Source organism: Alternaria triticimaculans, assembly GCF_023758025.1.
Source record: "Alternaria triticimaculans strain BMP 0046 chromosome Unknown scaffold_8, whole genome shotgun sequence".
NCBI classification, from domain to species: domain Eukaryota; kingdom Fungi; phylum Ascomycota; class Dothideomycetes; order Pleosporales; family Pleosporaceae; genus Alternaria; species Alternaria triticimaculans.
Genome location: NW_026055965.1, coordinates 267,160 through 290,089, shown reverse-complemented (window position 1 = coordinate 290,089; position 22,930 = coordinate 267,160). Strand labels below are relative to the sequence as shown.

Sequence of the window (22,930 nt, the reverse complement as noted above, 5' to 3'; positions counted from 1 at the left end):
ATGCTGACACGCATTTTTTCACCGTTCGTTCATACCATAGTCGCCTGTGTCGAGATAGCTGATACCGTTTACCAGCCACCACCACCAGTCGCGCCGCCAGCATCACCCCAAGAAGCATCTCCACCAGCGGCAGCAGCAGTGTCGCCGCCAGAGGCATCGTTGCCCCAGCCACCACCGCCATCACCACCGTCCTCGGCAACCGGCTGCGGGCAGCGCTTGATGGTGTGACCCATCTCTTGGCAGTTGTTACACTTGACCTTGGACCAGTCCTTGGGCTCGGGGCAGTCGCGAGAGAAGTGACCGGTCTTCTCGCAGTTGCGGCAGAGGGCTTTGTCAGGGTTCTTGGGCTGATCACAGTCCTTGGCCATATGCTCGGTGGAGTCACAGTTTCGGCAGGCCCGGGCGGCAACGTTGGGACACTATGATCGTTAGCAAGAACTAGAGACGACTTGTTAGACACATGTACTTACGTCCTTGGAGAAATGACCGGTCTCGTTGCACTTGCGGCACTCGACACCTTCAGCAGAACGAGGTTCGGGACACTCCTTGGAGTTGTGACCCTCCTGCTTGCAGTTCTTGCAGGCGTAGGGATTGATGCGCTCCTTGGGACAGTCGCGTGCGCGATGGCCGTTCTCCTTGCAGTAGACACACTGGATCTCGGGAGCAGTGTTCTCGCGCTCAGCCTGCTCTTGCTTGCAGTGCTTGCGTACATGACCAAGCTCACCACAGTTGCCGCACATCGGAACACCACAATCCTGGACGTAGCCACATGATGCAAGACGCTCCATGTTCTCGGCGGGATCTTTGGGCCAGCCTGTGGCCATCTTGGCGCGACGGGGCTTGGCAGAGAACTGGATAGAGAGGACGAACTTGCAATCAGGGTTACCGATGAGGTCGATGATGGTCATGTTGGGGGCGATTTCCTGCTCCTTGGCGATGAGGAAGACTGCGAGTCCATCTTCGCGGAGAGCTTCCTCGACGCCCGGAAGACTGAAGGCATCCATGGTAGCGCGAGCGTATGCCTTCAAACAGACACGGAAGACATCGAGGTCCTTGGCTTTGGCCGCGTCGATGAGGGCGATCCAGGCAGCCTCATCATCCATCTCGGGGACGCCAGACCAGTTGACAATGCGACGGGACTTGCAGTCGACAGCACGATGACCTTGTTGATCGCAAAGCTTGCAGGTGCCCTCGAAAGGGCGCTCAACGCGCTCGTTGGTACAATCCGCCTTGTTGTGACCGACTTGGCCGCAGTTGAAGCACTCGCCAGTGAGGCCGCCTCCGCCGCCCTCAGGCTTATCGGGGCAGTCGCGAGCGAAGTGACCGGTCTGCTTGCAGCTACAGAACATGTCAGCATCATCACAGTAGCCAGGCTGTATGGTCGGATCGTGTTTTGCTTACATTCGGCAGCCGTCATCGCCAGCATCACCTCCACCACCGCCAGCGTCACCAGCACCCCAAGAATCTCCAGCACCAGCGTCGGCGCCAGAATCACCACCAGGAGCAGGGTCCCATGAAGAGTCACCGCCTGTTGTCATGTTAGTACAGGCTGGGGGAAGTCGCGGTGTCACAAACCTGCAGTCGCACCAGTGTCGTCCCAGCTCATAGCTGCGGTTGTCGGCGAAGCAAAGGTTGACGTCGAATTGAGCAGATGAATGCGAGTGTGAGCGGAGATAGAGAGAACTTGAAAGAGGGGAGATGGAGTGTCGGGGTTGAAAAATTGGTGTTGTGGGCGCAACTGCTCTGTTGATATACGCGGCAGGCCCGTGCTGAAACTCAGCGATGACGACACAGGTGAAGGTGAAGCAAAAAGGGAAGATGAGTGTCGGCAAGAGGAAAGATAGGTGTACCGCACACAAGAAGTCTCACTATATACTAATGCAGTAAGAGAAGGTGAAGTGGGTACTTGGGTATGAAGGGAGGGTAACGTGACGAAGGCCGCTTTGGGACGACAGTGAGAGATTCACCTACCGAAAAGAGTAGGAGCAACGATGAAATCATGAACACGACGAGTATGGATGATAAGGTAAAGACATTGAACAGGCATTTGGCACATGAAATACGTTAACACTCATCCTACACGCCAAGATCGCGTGCTTTCCCAGAAGCTGGTATCATGTCATGAACCTCACAACGAAGAGGCCGAATGCCTTCACGGCAACATGCTCAACCCAACCCAGTACCTGAACTCCAAATATGACGTCAAACTTAGAACAATGACCCATCATACACCGCGGAACTAAGATGTTGTTAGTATGAGTTGGATAACGGCAACTGAATGTCTCAAAGGTGTCACTTACCATTCGCACGACCAAGAACCACATAGCTCCAATGAACCTGAAAGCAGCCAAACCGGCAACACTGTACAGTACTACCGCCAAATAGATGGTGGCAGCGTCGTTCTGCTTCTTCTGAGCCTCGTCGGGACTACTGACGGTGAGCTCCAGGCCACCTGACTGCAGAACCAAGGCTGATAGACCCAAGTTGCAGAACATCCAGAAGAGCACGACACCAGACCGGAAACCCTTGTAGTAGTCTTCTTGCTTTTCGCTGGCTGATGGCACCTTCTTCTCTTCCTTCCACTTTGCGCTGAAGACGCGGAGTTCAGTCTCGTATTGGGTGTTGAGATCGGCATCGTCAGTTGGCGCCTGGATATCCGCTTTACCGTCAGCCTTGGTGGTGACTGAAGGAAGCTTCTCCGGCTTGTCGTCTCCTTTCGTACCCCAGGTGATATCGTGAGTATTGCAGAAGGCGTAGACGTTGAGAATGTTGATGTAGGTGGGTGTCATGAGCAGGTACTGGAAGAAAGAGGTGAACATGTGCCATGGGTCCAAGAAGATGATGGAGACCACTAGCCACATGACATACGTCGACAGCAGTGATATGATCAATGTGGCAAAGATCTTATCCTTGAAAAGATCTGCCGCGTTGAAGCCGCCGTTGGTTTCGATCTGTCCTTGCACGGAGCGAACGGTGATGAAGATGGACGCGAACATGAGATATGCCATGATGATGCACCAAAAGTAGACCATGGACATGTACCACTTATTGGAACCTTGAGGCCGATTGCCGAGTGATAATATGAAACATGTTATCAGAACAGCAATGTAGAGCCACTCGAAGACGATAAAGAGAACTTTACCCGCGGTACCGAGTTCGTTTTGTAAAGAGGCAGTGAGGATGCGGAAGACCAGGAAGAAGTTACCGAGAGCGAACCAGGCGAAGATCATGCTGATAGTTTGGTAGACAAACTCAACGAGGAACATGGTTTTGCGCAAGAAAGAGTGATCACTGCGGAAGATGTCGAAAGAGTGGGCCAGGGCGTAGACAGCAGCGAAGAAGGATCCGTTCAACCAACGACGACGTTGACTGATGAATTCGGCCATGGTGGTCGGTACATCCGTCTCTCCGGTAGCAGACTTGACGTACTGCAGGATCCAATGGCAGTTTCTCTTGGAGACCAACTCGAAACACAGGATACGGTCCTCAGCCAGGTACATGTTGGCTGTGAAGATACCAGCGTTGGCGCCGTGCATCTTCTCACCGGCAAAGTACTTCTCCAGTGGTCCTTGTCCAGTCTTGTCGTTCTGAAGCGCAACGTAACGGTAGGCCGAGAAAGCACCGGGAAGCACAGAAATGAAACCAAACGCTGATTCAAGAGGCTTGTCCAGAATGTTGCTCATCTTGTACTCAAAGTTCTGCGTCGCTACCAATGGGTTCAAAAGCTTCTTTCCGTGGACAAGCATAGCTTTGATCTCACCACAAGCACCTGCGCACATGGGTTCAAGATCGAATGCCTTCCATAGCTGGTAGACAGAGTCTTTGCCAGGTTTTGTACCAGCATCGATAAGCACACAGACATTAGGATCCAACACAGCTCCAAAGGCCTGGAAGAACCATCGATGCGAGTTGATCTTCTTCTGGTTCTTCTCCTTGAGACAGAAGAGCATCTGCACTGGAGTGTTTCCCTTCTTGACACCAACGACACCCTTCTTGATGTCGAGTGTCATCTGCGTGGTGTACTCGTAGATATGGGCAGTCACATCCTTGCCGTTGACTTGCTGCTTGGCGATGCCGTCCTGGTAGACACCGAGCGCTGCTAGCACGGCGCGGGTCCGCGGGTTGATCTTGGCACGACCATCGCTGACGACGCAGACTACGATCTTCTTCCACGCGTCCTTGCCCCACGTCTTGCTGTTGGTTCGCGAGTTCATGTACTCAATGTTCTTGATAACACCAATCATTGTCCGCGCAAACAGTTCGTCTTCCTCGTTGTACATGGTAATAACAATGAACAGCTCGGTATGCCTTGGCTTTGCGAAAAGCTTCTGGCGCAGAGTGAAGCGCTCCGCGTCGAAGTCTGCAGGGTCGCATGTGGCGGCCGAGTAGCGCATATGGGTGAATTCGTCACGCTCCGGGGGCTGTGCATGCGGAACCTGGTTCAGTAACCGCGGTGGAATCGGGCAATCGAGCACCAAGTTGCCCTTGAACAATTGGACCTCCTTGACGGTCTTCCATCGCTTTATTGGGGCAGGGCTGGGTGTAGGCGCAGGTTCATCATGAAACGGGTTCTCTGGGTCCATGTCCTCTGGATCGTGAGGATCTGGGCCATATGAATTGGCGCCGTGTATCATGGGTCTGTTCATATCCTCATCTTGCCAGTAATGTGTTGGCTGTGTTCCGTAGCCCGCGCCTGGGCTCTCGTCGTGGTGTGGAGTTGGGTCGTAAGGCTGGTTGTAGTAGGCATCGTGATGCGCTTGGGGATCGAGAGAGTAATCCGAGTCGTGTCGTTGCGGTCGTGGGTCGTAGTCGTCGTGATAGTTGCCTGCTGCGTAGGGAATGTTTTCTACTGAGTACTGTTCAGATGTTAGCCTGCTGATCTCGCTACTTGACCCATATTGGTTCTCGCGGGGCAACACATACACTTGGTTGTAATGGCAAGCGGTCGCCGGAAGCTGCTGCTGGGTTGGGTCCCATAGGGATCTCAAGGATGCCCGAAGGCTGTGGTGAAGCATAGCGGTCTTCTAGTTGATAGCCACGGAGAGGCTGGCCTGGCGAAGGAGTCCGCCCGTTGTTTCTTCGTGGGTCCATCTCGTACGGGTCGTCGCTACCACCCGGTGCGCCTATGCAATTCCGTTAGTCTGGCTGACAGCTGAGGCACCTCGTGGATGGCAGAAGGCTTGTTTGACGGTTCGTGGAAAGTGTCAAGATCGACTGGCCGCTACCATGCGACCGCGAATCCGCTAGGATGCTACTCACCTAATCGGTTGTATGACATGTTGGTGTGTTTCTTGTTGGTGCTGCGCCTTCAATCTTTCTGCGGCAATGCGACGGACGGCTGAACAAGCCAAAACACGAATACAAGGGGTTGCCCAGCGAAAAGGCTAAAAGATGCGACGGTTGTGGTGTGCTATCGTATAGGCGTCGAGGGAATAGCGACTGGTATATGCCCGTGTTTCAGATACGTCTGGTGCAGTTTGGTGGGTCGGAAGCGCGCCGAGTCGGTTGCGTGGAGCAACGGCGGGTAGGGAATGATGTAAGAAAGCGCAAGTAACCGGCTTCTTCAGATTGCGCGACTGGGGCCTCAAAGTCAATAGAGATGAAGATGCTGGGATTGAGTTTAGCAATGAAAGGCTCGCTCCTCGAGGGTTCGCACATTCACGTCCACCTGAGCAGCTGCCAAGCAAGCACTCGCTGCGCAATCGTGGGGAGCGCCACACTTCACAGCCCTGCTATTACGAAGCCCGAATCTATTTCCGTCAAAGCTTTAGGTTATCAACGGCTGTGAAAGTGCCGAAGATTATCGCTATCGATAGGTAGCTGCGAGTACATGTTGACAAGATGACATGGCGCTTCCTTCCTGTCGCCGTCATCTTCTCAGTCTGCACCTGGGATCCCAGCAAGTCATGAGGCACATGCAGATGCGGCTCTGGCAGCTTGAACGACTTCGGCGACCCCACACAGCCGAAGTGACAAGTCATCTGCTCATCGCAAATGTTTGTTGCCGTAGTGCAAGAGTGGGTGTCCTTGTCGAGGGTTACATCACACCGCTCGAGCCTACGCGTATGTAGCAAAAGCAATCTGACCCCTCAATCCGTAAACATACCAGATTTGTAATGCACGGATGATCGTCTGTATCGCGTACGACGTGCTCGAGCAATGTTCCTGTCGATCCCACGTCATGTTGCGGCGGAGCACACCAACCATGTAGAGGAATGCTGCATCGCTGTGCAGTTGATTTACTTTTGCGACATTGTCAGTAGGTACACTTTAAGTGTATCAGCTTGCAATGTCATCTAGTCTATTGCGAGTGGAAATGGCCAGGCTTGCTGTGAGAAATCACTTTACCTGACGAGGCTAATCCCGATGATACTCCGCCGTCCCCAGATCCTCTCAGATCGCTCGTAGCTCCACCAGGCTCAAGCATAGACAAACCCTCCCATCCACCAAGCACGCAACCGGCCGAGACATATCCCAAAACACCACGATGAGCGATTCTAAATCCCCCAAACCCGTCTCCGTCCTATTCGTCTGCCTAGGAAACATCTGTGCGCCTTCTCTCCCCCATATCCTCACGTCCACCCTCTAACACCCCACAGGCCGTTCAACAATGGCAGAAGGCGTCTTCCAATCCCTCACCACCAACCCCCCACACCCCCTCATCTCCACAATCGACTCCTGCGGCACCGGCGCCTACCACCTCGGCTCCAGCCCCGACTCCCGCACCATGGCGACCCTCCGCAAAAACGGCATAACCTCCTACCGTCACTCCGCACGCAAATTCTCCCCCAGCAGCGACTTGGAGAAGTTCGACTACATACTCGCCATGGATGATGAGAATCTAGCGGACTTAGAGGCGTTAAGGCAGAGGGAGTTGAAGAAGGCAGATGTGGATGAGGAGAGTTTGGGGAGGGTTATGCTGTTTGGCGAGTTTGGGGGGAAGATGAGGAAAGGGAGGAGAGGAGAGAAGGGCGAGGAGATTGATGATCCGTATTACGGGGGTGATGATGGGTTTAGGATTGCGTATGAGCAGTGTGTTAAATTCAGCAAAGAGTTTTTGGAGAGGCTGGAGAGGGGCGAACTAAGCTGAGGGACTGGGATGTAGGATGAGATAGTTCACGCGATGGCGGGAGAATGGTGTAGGTGTGAAGTGGTTGTGTGTGTTTAGATACCCCATAGACTGGCTGGCCATAGGCTGATTATGCATGTACATTTCGATTACGAACGACTCTGATAAGTCGCGCTACTTCCTCCTGGGTATATTCCTTCGTCGTGTCGTTCGTTACGTTACGAGTTCCGCTTGATCTGCCTTTCTAAATCTAGTAGCTTCTCTACCATCTTTCCGCGCATGAAGTCGGTCAATCCGAGACTGTCTGTGTGTTAGCAACGTGCTCGCATGTTCCGCCTCGGGGGGTATACTCACATTCCTTCCCTCGTCACAACCCGGTACGTCCCGCTGTTCTGCCAGCCTCCATCACCTCCACTGACTTGTCCATTGGAGTCGACCTCTACACTGCCGAAAATGTCCTCCGGCCACGCGATGCGACCATAATCTGGTGGGTTCCTCAAGTCACTGATATGTATCCATCCTCCGTGGCCTGCACCTCCCGCTCCGCCTTGGTGGTTCGCGCCGCCTGCGCCATCATTCGGTTGTGAGAGGTGGAAGCCGCCCGGCGACGCGTAGACGGCGGCTTGGGATTGTACGTAAGGATCTTCGACAGCATGTGTCGCGAACACGGAGGAGAGGATAGGGAGGAATTGCGGGTTCTCGGTGAAGTTCTGCGGCGTTGGAGGGAGCGCGGTGCAGGAGCCTATGGCAAGTTGTGGTGTGGGAGGTTCGGTGGGCAGCAGTGATAGCAATCTTTTGCTCGGATCGAACGGATCTTTATGTACGTACTGAATTGGGTAAGTAGTTGCCTTTCTGACAGCGCGAAGTACATACGATGTGTGGGTTCTCTGCTAATGTCGACGCCTGTCGCGCGCCTCGAAGACGAAGCGTTTGCGCAGACGGACGTATCCGGCGCGATGAGCGCACGAATGTGTTCGCGAGCATCTGATATAGTACGGGACACATGAGGATATGCAATTGTAAGATTTGAGGGTATGTTTACTCTGGTTGCTGGGAATGGGTCTGATATATTCAGATGGTAGATTACTAACAATGACGAGGTTTCGGAAGTCCCGCTTTAGCGGCAGATCGAGCCGCCCATCGACCCTTCCGTCTTAGTTCGTTTCGCTGAAAAGTTACTTCAGCCACAGGCACGTTCAGTACCGCACCTGGGCATATCCGGGATAGCTCAAACAAATTTGCTATGAGTCCTAGATCGTGCAGTACAGTAAGCCCGTGTGGACCCTGGGTGAGTATTGCTGGTTGTCATGTACCCAAGTCTCGACCGCCGGCCATGATCATTCCCCAAACCATTACTAGCGTTACCCCACTAGCCATGCAAAATGTTTGAATGGGCGAATGGGAGTACGGACGCAGTTCGAGCGGGAGCCGAACGGTGTATCGGCTTAAGTAAGTAGGAAGGTGTTTTACCGTGGACTATCTCTTCGCCTTCGGCTCATCATTTCTTCTCGTGCTGCGTCAGTCGTACAACATGGCTTCAGATGCTGGGGAGATAGCTCCTATCGAGAAGAGGGTCGGAGAAACTAGCGATGCGAAGCAGACAGGGCTGCATCGGGATGCCGAAGTCGGTCCTGAGATGATCGATATCGATAGAATCGAAAGAGTCTATTCGTAAGTCACACATTTCTCATCACGAATTATGCTGACAGTCGCCCAGCAAGCTCGATCGCCGGATACTTCCAGCATTCTGGATTCTTTACTTTATATGCTCGGCGATTCGCTCCAATATCGGACTTGCTCAGACTATGAACCTGGCTGAAGGTCACGATCTGGGATCGGTACTCAACATCACACCCAAACAGGTCTCTACTGGTCTGGCGCTGTTCTACGTCTGCTATGTCATCTTCGATCTTCCCTCCAATCTCGTCATGTCAAGGGTTAGCCCGCATGCATGGATGAGTCGCATCGTGACCTGCGTTGGTATCATTGGCATGTGCCTGACGGCTATGAACGCTGCCTGGAATCTTTAGTAAGTCGTGAAGACACATGATTTTGAACGAGACTGACAGCAGCCCAGCCTCCTTCGACTACTCCTTGGTATCGTTATTGCAGGCATGTGGCCGGGTATGTCATACTACCTGACTCTTTTCTATCCTCCGTCTCGTACCGGCAAGCGTATCGGGCGCTACTTCACAGCATCTCAAATGTCCGCGGCGGTTGTGGGTTTGGTCTCGGCTGGCTTCCAGAAGATGGATGGAGTAGGTGGACTAGTTGGTTTTCAGTGGATGTTCCTTCTGTACGGTATCGTCGGCTTCATTGTCGGCATATCGCTACTGTGGTGGCTTCCTGACAGGCCACTACCCCCAGGCGAAGTACGCCAGCGAACTGGATGGATGAAGTGGCTGCCAGAAGGCAGACCAGCCCTGGAAGGTGAAGACGCCCGCATTCACTACGAGGATCTCACCCGCGTATACAGTCGCAAGCTGTGGACGATGAAAGATCTCTGGCACGTCGTCATCGACTGGAGGATATACCCTCTCGTTGTCATGTACTTTGGTGTAGTGGGTGTTGGGAACGGAACACAGGCATACGCGACTGTCATCATCCGCGGCATCAACCCGAGCCTCACAGGTATCCAGCTAAGTTTGCTCTCAGCACCCATCTGGATTGTAAGTGCCCGAAGTCATCTGGGGTAATTGAGGCTGACTATAACAGATGGATCTGATCGCTATTCTAATCGTGACGCCCTTCTCGGACCGTTTCCACCACCATCGACCTGCCTTCTTTAGTGCTGCTGTTGTGATACAGATCGCTGGTCTTCTGATTGCTACCTTCGCCAAAGACTGGTCGCGTTACGGTGGCGTCCTACTGATTGGCTTCGGACTTGGGCCGACAGTGCCGATTTGCATGGCCTGGTCCAACGAGATCTTCCAGCCCCGCCACGGAGAAGTGGGCGTAGCGGCAGCCGCCGCACTCGTCTCTGGACTTGGTAATCTGGGGAGTATCCTCACAACCTACGCACTATATTCTGGGTGGCCTGAAGATGCCAAAGACGGCCCGCACAAGTATCGCAACAGCAACTTTGTCATGATTGCCATCCTGTGCGCCAGTATACTCAGCGCAGGGAGCATGGTCGTCTTGTTGAGGGTGTTTGGAAACGGCAAGGGCAAACAGATCAGTAGTGCAAGCTCGACTAGCGAGGGCGAGGCTGCATACGTCGACGGTGCTGCCCGGCGCGAGGTCCAACAGAGGGGACTCGGACGAATGTTCTGCTTCCGATGAGATGATGAACGGGTGGAGTAGAGTCCTGCAGCCGTGATTGGTAATGTGGCATGTATGGAGAAGGTTAGCTGGGGATGGACTTTTGGGAATTGCCCATGGGGCAGCGGCCACGAGGACGTGGAGGGCTCGCGTGGAGGCGGGAGCGAGCTGTGCTTCATGCAAGTCAACATGTGCGGGCTGACTGCTGTAACACACGCGATAGAAGCACTACAGTAGATAACATCTTGGTCCGATTCCGGTGATCCGTTTGCTCGTGTCATTGCGGTTGCCCTTGCAGCCGTGACGGGGTGCGATAGGCGCGGCGGGCTGGTCAACCGCAGGCAGAGCCAAGAGGGGCTTCACGATACCCCAAGCTCCGTCACTTTTTGCGCCTAGTCCGCTTCCCCATAACTCCATCTTTTTCTTCACCTAGCGGAGCCCTGGCCCGCGTACAAATCCTCCCACCCTCCGCCCTCGACCGCAGACGCACTCCGTGTCTCACCAGGCCGCACCCCGCTACATACAGCATCGCTCCACTGCAGCCGGCCATCTCGCAATCGATAACCCGTGTCACCGGCCTGCACCCTCCCACCGCTCCGTCGCACGCCGCCGCCGCCGCCCGCACGCCCATCGTGTACCAAACTCCTCCCTCGCCTCACGCCTGTTTGATGGTGGCCCTCGCCGCGTCGTAGCGGGGCAGTGAGCCAAGCGCCGTCGACTCCCAGCACCGAGCCCCAGAACCACGGCTTGCGCGCCCCGCTGTAAAGCAGCAGACAGCAGTGACGTAAGTAGCTCCTCCCTTGTCTTCCCCGTCACCCGTTGCACGGGCGGAAATGAGCTCTCCCAACAGGCGCGCCCGTCTTCACATGCTTCTGATGCCTCCCGCCCGTTTGGCTCAGCCCTGCATCGGCACACCTGCTCACACTACATGTACAGTCCCCGCCGACGACCACCACCGAACACCCCGGCTAAGGCTTCAGCCAGCGCTCCGACGCACGACACGCCCCACTCTCCCACCGCCGTCGCATTCATACCACGCCCACCATGTCGGCCGCAATCGATAACGAGGACCTCGAGGAGCTCTCCATCTCCATGCCCGCCCAGCGGCGAGGAGCGGGCGCAGCAAGCACCACCAGGGCCAATGACCAGGCCGTCGCGCCGCCCACTGCGCTCGGTACAGCCGTGCAGGAGAGCAAGAGCAAGGACTCCAAGGCGAACCAGCGCCTCGGACAGTATACCATAGTCAGGACACTCGGTGAGGGCTCGTTCGGTAAGGTCAAACTGGCCACCCACCAGGTCAGCGGCCAGAAGGTGGCGCTCAAGATCATAAACCGCAAGCGCCTGGTCACTCGAGACATGGCAGGCAGGATAGAGCGCGAGATCCAGTACTTGCAGCTGTTACGGCATCCTCATATCATCAAGCTGTGGGTTATTTGCATGTTTGTGAACTTCATGTACTGATTGTCCATAGCTACACCGTCATAACCACGCCGACGGAAATTATTATGGTCCTCGAGTACGCCGGTGGTGAGCTGTTCGACTACATCGTCAACCACGGGAAGCTGCAGGAAGCCCAGGCCCGCAAGTTCTTCCAGCAGATCGTATGCGCCGTCGAATACTGCCACAGACACAAGATCGTCCACCGAGATCTGAAGCCAGAGAACCTCCTACTCGATGACGACAGCAACGTCAAGATCGCCGACTTCGGACTGAGCAACATCATGACAGACGGCAACTTTCTCAAGACGAGCTGCGGAAGTCCAAACTACGCCGCGCCCGAAGTTATATCCGGAAAGTTGTATGCGGGTCCAGAAGTCGACGTCTGGAGTTGTGGTGTCATCCTCTACGTTCTCCTAGTGGGCCGACTACCCTTCGACGACGAGTATATTCCGACGCTGTTCAAAAAGATCGCTGCTGGGCAGTACAGCACCCCAAGCTATCTATCCCCGGGCGCTACGTCTTTGATCAGGAAGATGTTGATGGTCAACCCCGTACACCGCATCACGATCCCCGAACTACGGCAAGATCCCTGGTTCACCAAAGACCTGCCTCCGTATCTCGAACCACCTGCCCAGGATTTCTTCGACAGTGGGGCGGATCCGAATAAGGCGATCGATCCTAAGGCACTCGCGCCGTCGGCCGATGCTCCTCGTGTACAGGCGCTGCACGAGAATGTCGTGTCGAAGCTCGGCAAGACTATGGGTTACGCAAAGCATGACGTGCAAGATGCATTGGCACGCGATGAGCCTAGTGCGATAAAGGATGCCTACTTGATCGTTCGCGAGAACGAGATGATGCGGAAGAATCGTAAGCCACCCTCTCTGTTAACTTGTACGCGGCTAACAATCGGTTCTAGCCTTGTTGACGGGTCCTGAATGGGATCAAATGTCGCCTCCTACGCACGACAGTCATATGGACCGATTCCGGCCTCAGTCCTTGAACGCTGCTTCTCGACCCCAATTCATACCGCCATCGAACTCGGAACACGAACGGGCACGTCAAGGATCGAACGCCAGCAGCCAACTCGCAAATATAAGAAGTCCTGTGAGCACAGTCGCTATCTTGCCAAGCAGTCTCACAGAATACCACAAAGCCTACATGAAAGGTCACCCGAGACCACTCAGCAGGGTCCAAGACAATGATGGTCTCCCACCAACTCCAGAACAGACTGAAGAACAAAGGCAGATCTCAGCGAGAAGGCTGAAGCCAAACTTCCGCACGATGCCAGAAGCAGGCAGAAACAAGCCCGAGCCTATGACGAGTCTGCCAGCCAAGAAGCCTCGAGCGACCAAGTGGCAGTTCGGTATAAGGTCGAGGAACCAGCCTGCAGAGGCTATGCTTGCTATTTTCAAGGCTCTGAAAGCCATGGGCGCCGATTGGGAAGTACCTAAAATACGCCGAGCAGGTGGCAGGAGCGGATCCCGCAGCCGTAGTACTTCTCAGAACCCTGATGACCGCTCACCGCCGAAATCGCGAAGCCATTCGCAAGATTCGATATCATCGCATTCATCGCACGAAGACCAGGGAGCTAGGGTAAATTCACCACATCGTGAGCCGCTTACCGTACGTAACAAGGACACGAATGAGCAGGAGACGAGAGGTCGACAGAAGAGGCACTACAACCACACCAACGACTGGGGCTACCACGTGCCAGAAGATCCATGGGTCATCAACGCCCGCTTCCGCAAAGAAGGCATGTTCCCACCCGGTGTCGCACATCCGTCTTCTACGCACTCATCGCGTGTCGATCTCGCCAACGACCCCTCGGGGCTTCGCAGGCGCAGTTCCACCAACGCAAGTGCATCAAGCATCAGCCACGGCATAGAAGGCCTGACTCCATCTGAGCGTGCAAACTCCATCAGTGAAGAGCACCCTTACCCCGACGAAGCAGTCTGGATCTACATGTCCATTCAACTGTACAGTATCGACCGCGATTTCTTCGTCGTAGACTTCAAATGCGCCGGCTACGAACGTCTCGTGTCCAATCTCGTCCGCGAAATCAAAGCGACCCCCTCCCTCGATACGTTCGCACTCTCCTCAAGTCACCAGAACCCGCACCAAGACGGATGGGACGATGAGCAAGGTATCTGGCGCAGACTGGGTGAGGGTGAACCGCTACCAGAGGACCTGGCGAATAAGCTTCGCGAGGGAGGAACGGACATCCTACGAGAGCGAACGGAGCTTGTTGGTGCTGGACGGCAGGAGGGAGAGAAGATTGTCACTAGTCCGTTTCCTTTCTTGGACGTCGCTAGTACCCTTATTCTGCAGTTAAGCGGGGAGTAAGTCGCCAAGCATGTCATGACACGGATAGAGATGGCGTTGTTGGAACGACGGGATATGCATAGCACAGGTTCCGTGAAAGTATAGACCACGTATAGAGGGCACATGTACGGATGAGGCTTTGATACCAGTGTAGTATAAGTACACTCAATATATCTGGTTACATCAACTATGTCGTTTCTATAGTGAACGGCACGTTTGTCTCGAAGAACAGTAGTAATAATCATCGTACATCAACAACCATTCATACATTTACAACTACACAACCACTAGGAGCAGGAGAGCTATCGCATCAAAATAAACGCCCATTGTTGTTACTCTCTTTGACGCATATTCCATTTCTCCTTCGGCCAACTCATTTCATGGAGGAGCTTTCCAAACTTCTGCAGTTCCGCACACTCGGAGTGCCCAATACTAAATACATCATTTTGGAACAAAGGGGTGAGAAGAGCGTAGAAGAGGGGGATGGAGAAAAGGTGTGTATCATGGTTTGATCGAAGGAAGGAAGGAAGTAGGGTGTTTATCGCATGCCGCCGAAGCCACCGCCAGCCGCGCCCATGGCACCTAGTCTCGAAGCGAGCTTGGGGTACTTTTCTTGCACCTAATAGCGAGAGTTAGCATTTGCTTCGGTGTGAAGTGTGGATCCTGTGGCTTACCTCAAGTTGTGTCCTGGTTGCCTCGGCGTAGCTGAGAGCGTTGACGATTTCGCCTTCTGTCCTCGACAGCTCGGCCGCACGCTCAAAGTACTTGAGCGCCTCTGTGACCTTCCCTTGTTGCAGCAGCAGCTGTGCCATGGTTGCGACAGCGATGTCGCATTCGGGGTCGATGATGAGCGCCTTCTCGCACAGCTTCTCGGCGTCGTCGAAGTCGTTCTTCCATTGGAAGAGCGCGAGCGCCTTGTTGATGAGGGGCAGGACGTTCATGCCGAGGGGCTTGCTGGTCTTCTCCATCTCGACAGCGGTATCGAACTTCTCGATGGCTTCCTGGTACTTTTGCTGGTCGAGCAGTAGTTCTCCGTAGTAGTTGTATACGTCGGGGACCTGGGAGAAGTTCTTCATGCAGCGGCGGAATGTGGCCATTGACGAGGCGATGCTGCCCATCTTGTATTGTGTGACACCGAGTTGGATGTGCGAGAAGATGAAGTCCTTGTCGAGGTCGATGGACTTCTGGTAGTCCTTTGCGGCCTCGCCGAACTCGGACTTGATGAAGTGTAGTTGTGCGCGGTGGTAGAAAATGTCGGGGTCGCTGGAGTTCTGTTCGAGGGCGGCGGCGAAGTCGGCTTCGGCAGCTTCCGGGTTGGCGAGCTCGAGGTGCATGCTCGCACGCTTGATGAAGCTCTGTGTTAGTGTGGGCTGGAGCTCGATGCTCTTGTCCATGTCCTTGAGCGCGTCTTCGTTGTCGCCTTTGAGGTAGCTAAAGGTTCCGCGCATGTTATACGCGAAAGCCTCGTGCTCACCAAGGTCTCCGAGCTCGACTGCGCGGTCGAAAGCTGCCGCAGCTTCCGTGTATCCATCGCCGGTCTTGGTGGCCATGGCCTTCAGACCCTTGCGCAACTGGCCCTTTCCGCTCTCCTCATCAAGCTCGGCGTCGTCCTCGAGGCCCTCTGGTGTTGGCTTCGGTCGGAAGCTCTGGAGGTAGTTTGTGACGAAAGTTGGGCTGGGCAGCTTCTTCTCCTTGGAGGCGAGAATGGCCTTGCCCTTGGCATCGGCGACCTTCTTAAGCAGACGCTCGACGCTCTGTGCGCTGCTCTCGTTGCGGAAGCCGTCGATAATGCAGCTCGCAGTGTAGTCGAGGAGGGCCTCGCTGTTGCGCTCGACCTGCTCGTATGCGTTCGCTCGTCGGTTCAGCGCCTTTACGTATTCGTTGTCGAGGTTGATGGCGGCGGTCGTGTCCTCAATGACCTTGTCCCACTCAGACATGGCATTGTAGCAGGCGGCGCGGTTCGAGTAGAAGACGGGGTCTTGCTTGCAGAGGATGGCCTTGCCGTAGAGGTCGATGGCGCGGTTGTAGTCCTTGGACCCGTAGGCCTTGTTGCCTGCAGCCTTGAGTTTTGCGGCATAGTCTTTGCGGTCCTACGGATCGTCAGTCATCGCCCTTGAGGGTGATTTTACAGGACATGTGTCGCACCTCGTCCGAGAGCGAGCCCACGCTGTTCTCGTCAACCTCTGGGAGCTTGTCTTCGGTTGTTTCTGCTACAGATGCCTTCTTCTCTATTTTCTCATCAGTGGACGTCCTTGTCAGAGAGCTGCATCGACCTACCAGACTCTGCAGACTTCTCTGGCGCTGAGTCCTTCTCGGCCCTCTCCTTTGCGCGCTTGCGCTCGCGTTGCCTCTTGCGCTTGGTCGCCGCTGTGTCTGCCGCGCTGTCTCTTGAATCATTGGAGAAGTAGTAGACAGCCCCACCAGCACCGACAACCAGTGTTATACCCGCAATCGTGTACACGACACCCTTGTTCTCTGAAGCCCAATTGCTCAACCGATCCCACAGCGAGTTGTTCGTGTCGACGGCAATTCGGACAGGTGGCGGCGAGGGAATTCCCTGTGGTACGGGTGTGTTTACTGGCGCCATCTTTTCCAAATCTGTGGGGGTGATTTAGTTGGATGGGTGGTTGTCGAGCACGCTCTGCTGTGCTGCTCAATGTTGTGGTGTGTTGTCGCAGATTTTGGCTAGGCAAGCTTGGATCAATGGAATTAACGTCAGCGCCCGCGCGGAACGTCATCATGGCCGTGCCGAAGAACCCCGTTGTGGACCCACACCTCACTCTTCCATCTCTTCTCCCTTCAGAGTACTCACAGTCTTGGTTTCTTTGGCTCATGCAAGCACTCTATTTCAGGGAAACACTAAACAATAGTCAGAAGTACATAATATAGAAGTCTTCCCTACCTAGGTATCTTTAGGAGCTGGCTGAATTTCATTTTTTTACTAGAATAGATTGCAGCGCATCTATCCAGTTTCTTCCTTGCATGAGGTACAAGAAATGAGAATGCTCAATCTCGCGCGAAGAGGAAGAACTTCCAGAAGTCGACTTCTTGCTCACCAGTTTCGGTCCGTGAGACCTTGGGCTTCCTGTTCGCGCACGACACAAGACCGGTCTCCAAGTATGTCCTGTCTGTGCTATTGCAGGCTGGTTCACAAGCTACGAAGTGGAGATGAACATTTGGTGCAGAGAACGTTTGGTGCAGACAAGAGGACTGCGACTTGGATATTCAATACCCTCATCACATCAGCTCAGCCAGACTACAATTTCACTACGATATGCAGATAACCGTGTTGCAGGGGAGACGGACTTCACCATTATGAGGAGACCACGGTATGCGAAGACCAGGTGGAAGGTGTTCATCAGTCATGTATGTGCGAGGCTGGTTGGGCTTTCGAAACCTGTTATCACACATGCATCATCATCCACAGGAAGAAGTTTAAGGGGGATCAAGACGCGGAAGCAAATTGCAGATCTCAAAGCGCTCAGGGGTCGCAAGGGCCAAAGCTGACGATATATCACACCCCAAAGTGGTACTGCTGGCGGACAGTTTCACTGATAGAACATATACATTATAACTATCCCAATACATCAGCCCATACACCATAGTCTGGCATAGCTGCGTTGACGGTACATTGGCATCGTGCCAAGTGAGCTCACCTACACATGCCCAAGTGATGTTACTCATCCGTGCAAGCTGTGCTTCAACCCCTACACCACACTCTCTACTATGTCCGAGACGATGGCGACGAAACAAACAGCGGACCACTCCGAGGCCAACTACAACCCGAGTACATTATGCAAGGAGTCTGGGATGATCGCATCTCTAAGCGCACAGGTTGGGGACTGCACTGGTCACGGACGTAAGACATATAAGACAGAGAGTGACCCGATTCTGGTTCCCAATTCCTTCTCAGGTGATCAGACATGCATATTCCTACATTTCTATAGCCTTTCTATCAATCATGAAATGCAGTCGGTCTTGCCTCTATCATAGAATCCGCGGATCGCAGAAGCAAGGGCTCTGGTAACACCTCTAAAACTTCTCACAAGCGGGCCTCATGTCCAGCTCATGTGTCCACAAACAAGGCTTCTGTTGATGCAGCCAAAGATACGTCTCACCAACAGCATCGGCGCTCATCTTCTTGCCCACCTTTTGATCTTCTCCGTCTTCATCTGCAATCGCACCATTACCGATCGTATGTACGACGTGCACGCCCTTCTCGCTCATCTCACGGGCCAGTGTCTGCGCTAATTGACGGACAGAGGCACGTCCAGCACCATATGCAGCGAACTGGGCACTGCATCGAAGCGCGCCGAGCGTGCCAGTGAAGATAAGCGTCTGTTGTCAAGAATTAGTATTGCATGCAACGAGCTAGTTATAACGATTCTGCTTACGCCCTTCTTCTCCCCTCCATCCATCAAGCCCGTCTCACCATGATCCGCAAAGAATCTCTTCAAACTCTCCTGCGCAAATGTGAACGCCCCTCCGACATAGGTCTCCAGGCTATCCTCAAAGTCTTCCCTCGTCTCTTCCAAGAACGGTTTCTTGCTTGAATGCTTGATACTGTATATCGCCAGCTTCAGGTTCAGCCCCCTGAAGCTCTCGTGTGCTTTGATGTCTGCAAATGCCTTCTCTAGAGATGCTTTCGAAGTGTCGCTTGGGAAGGCCTCGAGAACCGCATTTTCGTTGGCGGAGCGGACTGTAGAGATGACGCTTTGGAGATTTTCGGGGCGTCGGGCTAAGAGTGCGACGGCGAGGTTGCCATGGGCGGGTGATGAGAGGATGCGTGCTATTCCTGTTCCCTAGACGTGTTTCATTAGACGCGTGTGTTCGGTGCGGGGCCTGCAAGACGACTTACAGTAGCGGGTCCGGCTCCGATGAGAATTGCGAGACCTGATGGCGGCATTGTGGAGTTTGCTGAAGGTGTTTTTACGGTCTAACTCTTGTTCAGCGTATTGTGCCTATCTGTGTTGCTTTTGTTTTGTGGGTAGATATTTGAAGTTCCATCATTGCATCATACGCGGTAGTGACGTCTACGCTGAAAATCAATAGTTATTTCCGTTATATCCTCGAATGTTGGTAGGTAGAGCGTTGATCAACTTCAGCAGTACCTAGGTATGGTGAATCCAAATATTTACAGGGCCGACTGCGGCTGGATGGTCGGCACAGATATTTGATGCTCGAAGCCAGCCTGGGCAGAATATGACGTCATCTGACATAGAACAAACACCTATCAAGTCTATAGGAATAGCTACGATAGGTGGTGATTGCTTTCAATCGCCTTAGGGAGATCTATGAGTAATCGTACTGAAATGAATAAATGACAGTGAGGCTACATCTTACATGTCTGGATACTAATCTGTCCTTGCTATCTAGTTGTGAGTCCCTGTTCCCTGTCCAAGTCGTATTTGGGAGATTTATCTCGGTCCGTGTGGTTGTCGACAGCAAGACGCACTTCGCGATGCCAACATACTGGTTCTGACTATCGAATGCACACCTAGGTACAGTAGTCGTACGCGTACAGAGGGATTGGTAGGGTCCAGGGCAGTTGGATCCTACACCAGCTTAACCCAAATCTGCCGTACGTCCGGAGTCTTCGTCGTTCCTCACACCCCCTCATTCCTTTTGAAAGATCCATCGCGGTCCAGACCGACGCATACCCACATCAGGTCTTCAGATATTGGACCCAGGTCCACATTCACAGTGCCGGGTGTGTACTTCTGCATGCTGCAAAGCCGACATGAAGCCGAGATGGGCTCAGATCTCCCGAGGCAACGAATGTGATATCCAAAGAGAAGTATAATATCCGAATCCATGTTGGGAGTGGCTCAGGCTCGCACTCCCTAGCAGCTTGCGTGATAGATCGTTCAGAAAGTATAAACATGGTCTACTGTTTCAGCTGATGAGATACAAGCGATAACGTACCCTGTCCTGTCCTGCCAGACACTAACTCTTCATTGGAAAGACCGAACACTGACAAGAATTCATGCGGATAGTCTTTTTTGGGTACTGCACTCATAGAAATTGGTGCGCAGGTGCGGAGAAAGACATCTGGTGAGTGTCGTGTGTCGTGTCGTAGAGAAGAGACAGCCGAACCAGGCGTTCCCATTTCTGAGACTGGAAATGCTCGCGCGTTGGGGCCATCCTGATAATATTTATGGGCGTGCGCCGGAGCTAGTGCTTGTAGCGCTTGTGACGTGCATGAAAAGGCCATGTGCTCTCATCCCTGCAGACGCAAATGATTTCGACCCCCTTTGAAGCTCATTGGCCACTAACGACGAGCTAGCAGCGAAAGTGAGCAAGGGCGCGGTCGCTACACCTGTAAGGAAACCTAACATCCTACCTAACTACTCCTCATGGATCGTCGATAGCTCTTTCACATAGGGGCGCAGCCATGAAGCATCACGAAAATTGCAAAAGTCTCGATCCGGCATCCCTGTCCCCACCTCGTGTTTCACTCCAGCTTTCGCTCACCGATCAGGCCCCATGGACGAGACCTCCCCATTGGAACACCATGTCGTCACTGTCGCCATCTGCGCTCTTCTCCATGCCCATACAGCCTCAAGCGAGCAAGCCCTGCCGTACTGACCCGCAAGCTCATCGACGTGCCTTCGGGATCTCATCCGCTGGGCGCGGCACGATCTCCCGGAGCGATGAGTACCAACGATTCAATTATATAGTCGCAGTCGCGGCTTCTCATCAATAGATGTTGGTGAATGCTCTAGATTCTGGAGCATGGATAAGCTCGGGGGAGATGGGAGCTATCACGCATTCGAAGAGCTCAGCATTCGAGTACACTACAGTGAACGCAACAAATCCTGGTGATCGTGCCAAATCCTGCACGAAAAGCATCCCTTCGAAAGAGAAACTCATTTTTCAGGCGCAATATTGAGGCGCTTTGAAAGTGGCCATGGTTTGCTGTCACGCGCTGACCACCAGTGCTCACAGCCGACCCATACGAATTACCGAGAGATACATGCTCAGGGCTGGGCGACCTTGTCCGGCCCATGCGCCACATTCCAAGCGCGGAACATGCCTCTACTTCACCGACTACACGCTAGTGAGGATGGCCGGAACTCCCTCTTCAGCCTGTGCCGCAATTTAGTTGTACACCATCTGAGCTCACGTGTATCGCAACAATTCGGCAAGCCGCCCATCAGACAGTGTGCCATAGAAGGTCAGTTCTGGCGTCAAGCATACTCAGCTTAGCTGACATTGCGAACAGGCACTCATCAACCCAGCAATCCTTCTTTATATCGAAAGTATAGCATTCGGAGGTTTGGTTGCTCACGGAAAGCATAGCCAGGTCTGGGTCGCTATCAACGCCCCGACGACGTTTACGCTCCCCTGTCCGCCCGTCGCACGAAAGCCACCTGCGAACGCAGCACTGTCAGGGTGAAAATCCCTTGAGGAATACACACAGGCCCGATACAGAGATTGATCCGACCCCACACGACCCACGTGTGTGATTACAGGGCCCCGTGTCTGTAAAACGACATCATGCCTCTTGCCGACTTCCCATGAGTTGTCATAGCCGAGCCGCTCGATTTTTGACATGATGCAAGCGATCAAGTCTGGGACGCGCCGCAAGGCTGAGTACAAACGATCGTATTGTATTCAGAAGCGAGCTAGGCGCTACGGATTGCGTAGTCCCCCTAACATATGATGGGCCGACTAGCTGCATATTCATGCAATATGTACGCCCGTTATGAAGGCCTCTGTGGATCCAGCTGATCACTCATACAACATACGGCACTAAACCGATGTGCAGTCACAGTGTCTTCACCAAGGCACGCCATGAGGCTACGGTAGAGACGCCGACCTAGTCATGCACAGTGCAGTACGCTGTTCTCCAAGCGCTCTAGCTCTTCACTACCTGCGTGTGACAAGCGAACGGCCCGGCAGCGGATGTGTCATATTCGTAACAGGCAAAGTCAAGTTGTCCTTAGCGGTGAGCTAGATCTCGATGCGGGAGCCATCTAATGAACCTAAGAATTCCCGGGAATCGTAGACATGGTGAGTGAGTGAGAGCGATGGATGCCTTGGCTATCAGCGGATAGCCGCACCATACGCTCAATCAAAGGTGGACAGATCATAGCGCGATTACCGGCAGTGTTTGTTATACGTACACGGTGTAGGTAACATCACTCGGGATTCGACTACTGCAACCCCGGGCCCAACGGATGCGACACTAGGATGTGTTGGCATGGGAGGGGTGGAAACACTGTATATGCTGGCTACACCAATAGCAAGAAGCCACCCTCGTAAGCTGAAAGCTCGGCAGCGCATCTTTACCTATTGAGCCAATAGAGCGCATATGTCGGCAGACCCTGACATGCTTGAAAGCTGCGCAGCTCAACGTGGTCGCAGATGGGCGGTTCCGAGGCGTCTCGCATTGGAGCTGCACCGAGGCCTCGACCGCTGCTGCCCATATTGCAAGCATTACGCTGGCATGACATCCTGTTGCAGAGGATTCCGGTGAGCCACAGGCGCTGTCGTGAGTGGTAGTGGTTGTGTTGGATTGTAGGCTGTGCCTTAAGCACGGTGAAGGACGAAGGCTCAATAATAAGGTACATGGATCCTTGTCATCACCATCGCAAATCGCGGATTAGGTCTCAGATCAGAAATTAGTATGCTTGATCACATGCTTGCATCGCACGAGTGGAAGATGAAGATAAGATCTGATGAAGATATGAGGCCTGTCCGTTTCAACTCACCTGCATATGCAGGAGCTGGGCGGATAGTGACTACTTGGAATCCCTGACAATTATAGGTTCGACCGCATAGGGCTGATGGGAATAGGGAAAGTCCTTGCTCTCCATCGGGCGGACTGCTTGA

At 53.7% G+C, this 22,930-nt stretch overlaps 7 protein-coding genes across 7 annotated transcripts; 2 read left to right on the top strand and 5 right to left on the bottom strand.

The window, feature by feature from the left end:
- Window positions 1-68: 68 nt before the first annotated feature.
- J4E78_006023 (uncharacterized protein) lies at window positions 69-1,606 on the bottom strand (the record flags this gene model as incomplete). The annotated part of the gene is made up of 4 exons (XM_049366637.1): window positions 69-419; window positions 471-1,338; window positions 1,402-1,528; window positions 1,576-1,606. The coding sequence occupies 4 exons, from the start codon at window positions 1,604-1,606 to the stop codon at window positions 69-71; spliced, it is 1,377 nt and encodes a 458-aa protein (XP_049221343.1).
- Window positions 1,607-2,224: 618 nt separating this feature from the next.
- J4E78_006022 (chitin synthase I) lies at window positions 2,225-5,278 on the bottom strand (the record flags this gene model as incomplete). Its single annotated transcript, XM_049366636.1, has 4 exons — window positions 2,225-2,239; window positions 2,301-4,856; window positions 4,924-5,123; window positions 5,260-5,278. The coding sequence occupies 4 exons, from the start codon at window positions 5,276-5,278 to the stop codon at window positions 2,225-2,227; spliced, it is 2,790 nt and encodes a 929-aa protein (XP_049221342.1).
- Window positions 5,279-6,487: 1,209 nt separating this feature from the next.
- J4E78_006021 (uncharacterized protein) lies at window positions 6,488-7,090 on the top strand (the record flags this gene model as incomplete). Its single annotated transcript, XM_049366635.1, has 2 exons — window positions 6,488-6,548; window positions 6,600-7,090. The coding sequence occupies 2 exons, from the start codon at window positions 6,488-6,490 to the stop codon at window positions 7,088-7,090; spliced, it is 552 nt and encodes a 183-aa protein (XP_049221341.1).
- Window positions 7,091-7,287: 197 nt separating this feature from the next.
- Window positions 7,288-8,074, bottom strand: J4E78_006020 (uncharacterized protein; the record flags this gene model as incomplete). The annotated part of the gene is made up of 3 exons (XM_049366634.1): window positions 7,288-7,369; window positions 7,424-7,896; window positions 7,943-8,074. The coding sequence occupies 3 exons, from the start codon at window positions 8,072-8,074 to the stop codon at window positions 7,288-7,290; spliced, it is 687 nt and encodes a 228-aa protein (XP_049221340.1).
- A 526-nt stretch (window positions 8,075-8,600) lies between these two features.
- Window positions 8,601-10,351, top strand: J4E78_006019 (uncharacterized protein; the record flags this gene model as incomplete). Its single annotated transcript, XM_049366633.1, has 4 exons — window positions 8,601-8,740; window positions 8,787-9,098; window positions 9,147-9,738; window positions 9,785-10,351. The coding sequence occupies 4 exons, from the start codon at window positions 8,601-8,603 to the stop codon at window positions 10,349-10,351; spliced, it is 1,611 nt and encodes a 536-aa protein (XP_049221339.1).
- A 4,279-nt stretch (window positions 10,352-14,630) lies between these two features.
- TOM70 (TOM (translocase of outer membrane) complex component) lies at window positions 14,631-16,679 on the bottom strand (the record flags this gene model as incomplete). Its single annotated transcript, XM_049366632.1, has 4 exons — window positions 14,631-14,711; window positions 14,767-16,182; window positions 16,238-16,320; window positions 16,370-16,679. The coding sequence occupies 4 exons, from the start codon at window positions 16,677-16,679 to the stop codon at window positions 14,631-14,633; spliced, it is 1,890 nt and encodes a 629-aa protein (XP_049221338.1).
- Window positions 16,680-18,124: 1,445 nt separating this feature from the next.
- On the bottom strand, window positions 18,125-18,998 carry J4E78_006017 (uncharacterized protein; the record flags this gene model as incomplete). The annotated part of the gene is made up of 3 exons (XM_049366631.1): window positions 18,125-18,430; window positions 18,487-18,894; window positions 18,951-18,998. 3 exons carry the CDS (start codon window positions 18,996-18,998, stop codon window positions 18,125-18,127), a joined length of 762 nt encoding a protein of 253 aa, XP_049221337.1.
- Between the last annotated feature and the right edge of the window lie 3,932 nt (window positions 18,999-22,930).